General features: G+C 40.2%; 1 protein-coding gene across 2 annotated transcripts; it reads left to right on the forward strand.

Annotated features, from left to right (window-relative positions):
• The first annotated feature begins 813 nt into the window (after nucleotides 1–813).
• Nucleotides 814–4,685, forward strand: LOC140765436 (multicopper oxidase LPR1 homolog 1-like). 2 transcript variants are annotated; one of them, XM_073104523.1, is made up of 5 exons: nucleotides 814–862; nucleotides 1,479–1,720; nucleotides 2,475–3,484; nucleotides 3,604–4,048; nucleotides 4,427–4,685. In XM_073104523.1, exons 2-5 carry the CDS (start codon nucleotides 1,487–1,489, stop codon nucleotides 4,478–4,480), a joined length of 1,743 nt encoding a protein of 580 aa, XP_072960624.1. In that variant the 5' UTR covers nucleotides 814–862; nucleotides 1,479–1,486; the 3' UTR covers nucleotides 4,481–4,685. The 2 variants fall into 2 exon arrangements, with proteins under 2 accessions (XP_072960624.1, XP_072960623.1); XM_073104522.1 differs by having other exon boundaries at nucleotides 835–923.
• The last annotated feature ends 632 nt before the right edge of the window (nucleotides 4,686–5,317 follow it).

A 5,317-nucleotide genomic window follows, 5' to 3' on the forward strand; every position in this document is an offset into this window, starting at 1 on the left:
CAGCAATTAGAATGGGACCATCCCTTTGCTTATAGGTAGCTCTCACTCTACTCTACCATTGCTATGTACAGTTACAAAAGTCCAGTAGCGATGCTTGTAGTTGTCTCCAACCTAAAAAGTAGCAAAAAATACTTTATTATCCTTGAGTTTAACTCTAAGTTCACAGCCATATTAGATGTTAATGCATTATATGATTAAAATATCAAATATAAATAAGATTATTTCTAGTGCACAAGATCGACTAACCCCGGCTCGATGAAATAAAATATGAACATAAATATTATGTTCCACTGCTGAGGAGAGTAAAAAGAATTTTCTTAATTAGAAATATAGCATGCATCCTAATTCATCATCTAATCATTAAGACATACGTAGGAGGAAGTCTTAATCTAGCCCGGCCTTCATCGATCCATCAATCCATCACGAGATTATTAGTTACCTCCAACAACTCCCAGACTTGGATGGCATTCCATTTACTTAATTTGCTGGCTTCCATTAGCTAGGATCTACGGATATTGACTCTGATTAAAGAAGCTACTGCCATGAAATTAATTAAATAAATGATTATATTTAGGTATAACTATAAAGTTTTAATGCGCTCCTTGACCGATGACCCATGTTGATGTGAGTTGTTTAATTTGTAGTTTCTTCAAACACTGCCTGAAATGCATGTTTGAAACTCAATTTGATTTTGCTGTTTACCGTCATCACTCACGCAACATTGTCACTCTTTATTTTGAAATGTGGGTCCATAAAAGTGGCATTGTGAAGTGCTATATAAAGGGGAGTCATAAGCTAGCCTTGTCCAATTAATATTCCATCATCCATCTTGGCCTTTATTCCTCCTTTCTCTGGCTTGTTGGTTTGTTCAATCTTTTCATCATTTCAGTTCCTTATTTCTTGCTTCATTGATTATATCTTTTGTAAGTAGTCGCCATAACTCTGAATAAATTTAGTACTCTAGGAAAGCTAAAGTTTATTGCATCATTTCCTTATTGATTTTAAAGTATTTATATTGGCATGGTTTAATTTATGATACATCATGTATGACTTAGAAGTGGCTAACTGTTAAGAAGCTTAGAAATCAAAATAGGTACCGTGACTAGAGAAGGAATAGCAGTATCTATCATGATAAGTTTCTCCCAAAACAACATATATCCCTTATCACTTCCAAAATTAATTTAACCTTTACTGCTAGCACCTAAGGATTGGCACTTAATTTTCTAACTTGTGTTCCTTATGTTCTAGATTTATGGAGCAGATTAAATTATGTGATCATAAATATGCTTGATTTTGTCATGTTAATTAACTAGTTGAACAAAAGATAATGGAACCACATCTATTATTTATTTCCTCTGTGGGACGATTAATTTAATAAATCAAAGTGTTGTCTAATCGCCATTATGATCACTTTCTGTGGCACGTAATAAAGCTACTTTTGCTAGTGTATATATCTAAACTAGTGCTATTTTTCGCAGGAAAAGTTATGAAAATGGGAGGTAAGTTGGAGATAATTATCTTATTAATAATATTCATCACTGGAGCTGCTGGAATTAGAGCACCACCTCCTGTAACCGAGCAGATCCTTCAAATGGTGGCTGGTTCACTAAAAATGTACGTCGATCACCTCCCCAAGATGCCCAAGATCTATGGCTACTCAATGAAAGATGGCTCGCCAAAGCCTGTTAATCTCACACTTGGCATGTATAAGAAGAAATGGGTACGTGAGATCGATCATTAATTAATTTTAATATAAGATATACCATCTTTATGGTTATTACTTTTAAATAGATCGAAGATTTGGAGCTAGAAGGGAGAGAGAAAGAGGAATACATAATTTGTTCGTAGTAGTAATTTCCTTTAAAAAATATGTGAACTGCGAAGTTTTACTAGAGGCTTATCCTTCTATGTAGCTCTCTCCTACGTAACAAATTTGTCATCAAGCAGGTCAAAAGAGAGGTTGAAAATTAACGTACAGGAATTCGAATATTCAACTATATTTGTGTCAATTTGCAGTTGCTTGCAGGAAAGAGATATGGAAGGTTGATAAGTTAAGGATATACAAACCCTCGCTAAACTAACAATACTCTAATTGCCATTTGACTATATTGTCATACTCGTGTCTTCTAATTAGATTGAGTATAATTATGATAATTAATAAATTATGTTACCATGAAGTAAAGGATTAAGATGAATTCAAGTATTCTTGGCTACAATTGGACTTATTAACAAACATACTTGACCAGCAAGGCTAATTAATATCTCTAATTCTTTCCCTAATCCTAGAAGCTATAATTAGTAGATCATATCAAAAAATGTCAATGTCTTAGGCATTAGATTTGTTATTATGTTGTTATCAAAAAAACTATTTCCTCGTCATTTTCTTCTCTCCCAAGTCTCAATATTTGTTTTTTCTCCTAGCAATAATTTTATATATACTGAGATAATCAATTAAAATTAATCCATGCATGAAGAAATTCCACCGGGACCTGCCGGCGACGACGCTGTTCGTGTTTGGCACGTGCGAGGAATCCGCCACCTTCCCGGGACCCACCATTGAGGCTCTCCAAGGCGTTCCCCTCCGCGTGACGTGGCTGAACCATTTGCCGCGCCGCCACATCCTCCCGCTCGACCGCACCATCCCGTCGGCTGTCCCGCCCCACGGCGGCGTCCCCACAGTCGTCCACCTTCACGGCGGCGTCCATCCGCCGCAGTCCGACGGCCACGCCTTTGCGTGGTTCACCGCCGGCTTCCGCGACGTCGGGTCGACGTGGACCCAGCCCACCTACACCTACCCTAACATCCAGGGGCCCGGCAACTTGTGGTACCACGACCACGCCGTCGGCTTGACACGTGCCAATCTGCTCGCCGGCCTCTTAGGCGCCTACGTCCTCCGTAACCCTAGCGTCGAAACCTCCCTCGGCCTCCCCTCCGGCGATGAGTTTGACCACCACCTCATCCTCGCCGATCGTAGCTTCTACGCCGATGGCTCCCTTTTCATGAACGCCACAGGCGATAACCCCTCCATCCACCCCGAATGGCAGCCCGAGTACTTCGGCGAGGCCGTCACCGTCAACGGCAAGGCCTGGCCCTTCCTTGCCGTCCGCCGCCGACGTTATCGCTTTAGAATCATCAACAGTAGTAATGCGCGTTATTTCAACCTCTCACTGTCCAACAACCTCCATTTTTATGTCATCGGCTCTGACACCTCTTACTTATCCAAACCCGTCAAAACACCTACTGTTCTCATCTCACCGGCAGAAACATTTGATGTCGTCATCGACTTCGCCAAGTCTGCTACCTCCTATGCCGAGGTACTGAACTCGGCGCCCTACCCGTACCCGAACGGGAGTGCACCAAATGGACTAAACGGCAAAGTGATGAAGTTTGTCATAGGCAGCCGAGTCGAGTCCGACGAGTCCAGGATACCGGCGAGATTGCTGAATTACCCGAAGGCCGACAAGCGGGAGGCGTCGGTGAAGAGGTACTATAAGTAGGCCTAATTAATGTACTATATTTCCAGCAACAAAGGAAAAATCTACGGACCTAAACAATAATAAATAAAAAGAAGAGTGTAAAGTACAATAATAATTCCATGAACAGGTACATAACGTTTTACGAGTACGACAGCGCCACGGGTAACCCTACCCATCTGTACATCAACGGGAAGCGGTTCGAGGACCCGGCGACGGAGACGCCGCGGCCGGGGAGCACGGAGGTGTGGGAGGTGATCAACCTGACGCCGGACAACCACCCGCTCCACCTCCATCTTGCGAACTTCCAGGCGGTGCGGGTGCGGGAGCTGGTGGACGCGGCGACGTTCACGAACTGCATGACCAAGTATGGCGACGCCGTCAAGTGCAACGTGGCGACGCACGCGGTTGGGAGGACCGTGGCAGTACCGAAGTACGAGAGGACGTGGAAGAACATGGTGAAGATAGAGCCCGGGTACATGACGACGGTGGTGGTGAAGTTTAAGCTCATTGACACCAACGCCACCTACCCGTTTGACGCGACGGCGGAGCCGGGATATGTCTACCATTGCCACGTAAGTTTCTTTTGACTTTTCGCATGTATGCCCTTCTAACATTACTTATTTGTTCATTTGTTCAAAGATACCTATGTATTTGAACAATATACATGTAAATATGAAATTAAAAACATATAAATATAAGAAAATTTTGAGGTGTATATATCCAAAAAGAAATTTATTTTGCTAATGCATGCTTTTATACTACGTTGCAAAGATCTTGATCTGCTTGCATGATATCAGTTTTAATTTGATCCCTATATTTGTCATGGAATTTCTAGAGTTCAGATGCTTGCTAACATCTAATAGGTTGCAAGTATACTTTTTTTTTTTCTCTCCTATCATAATATTTAACTTATGGATAAAGCTAACCAATTTTGTAATCTTTTTGAGCAGATTCTAGATCACGAAGACAATGCTATGATCCGACCTCTGAAGCTGGTCAATTGATCATGAGATGAAGAAAGAGAAGCCATACTTTACTCGGCAATTTGTTGTACATAAAGTGTTAAGATATATATAGTTTGATAGATATATTATTCTTAAAAAGTGTTCCCCTCTATTCAATGGTTTGTTTTATGTTGGTGTCTTCTTCCTCAAGTTGTAAGGATGCGCGCTTATTAATGATGAAGGATATGGAGTGTTAAATAATGAAGCTTTTTCTCTACCAAATATTGCACCATTGTGTCGGTTTACAAACATATATCCTAAATGGACTCTCCACTAGTAATTATTGCGCTGAGTATATATATATATATATAACAATGTTTAGCCAATCCCTCCTATTGGAAATGCCAGTGGGATGATGATGGATAAGTCTATTCATCTTCAACACGATCTCAAAATAAGGGGTTAACCTAATCTGCTGTCATAGTCAAATCAGGTGGCAAACAAGAGGAATTTGCAGGTTTGGATTAATTAAGTGGTTTATTTTGTTGTTAAGAGCGAGTTCACATAATTTAATTCTGCAACGTTGATGGCCTAGCTTGATCAATGTCGTTCGAGTGCAATGATTTTCATAATCCCCTATCGTGTTCATACCTAATGGGTATAATTTTCATAATTGTACTACTTATTAGTAAGGGGTGGCAAATTTTAACACAATGTGAAGGCTTTAAATGTGTTTGGGTTTTAATATAATCGGGTTCAAATGATAAACGAGTTGACTCGTCTAATCTGATTATTAAATACGTCATATTTATATTTATTATTAAATATGTCAAGTTTGTAATTTTTTATACAAGTCTCTCTAATCACTTTTTAATTAATACAGTAAGAGACAAATTC

The sequence above is a fragment of the Typha angustifolia genome, chromosome 8 (genome assembly GCF_048772165.1).
Source record: "Typha angustifolia cultivar Huaian chromosome 8, ASM4877216v1, whole genome shotgun sequence".
NCBI classification, from domain to species: domain Eukaryota; kingdom Viridiplantae; phylum Streptophyta; class Magnoliopsida; order Poales; family Typhaceae; genus Typha; species Typha angustifolia.

Bases quoted from the DNA above. Each gene is read 5' to 3' on its own strand.
- LOC140765436 (XM_073104523.1), top strand. From the start codon at position 1,487: ATGAAAATGGGAGGTAAGTTGGAGATAATTATCTTATTAATAATATTC. The intron at 1,721-2,474 runs GTACGTGAGATC...CCATGCATGAAG, and splicing joins GCATGTATAAGAAGAAATGG to AAATTCCACCGGGACCTGCC. The intron at 3,485-3,603 runs GTACTATAAGTA...TTCCATGAACAG, and splicing joins CGGGAGGCGTCGGTGAAGAG to GTACATAACGTTTTACGAGT.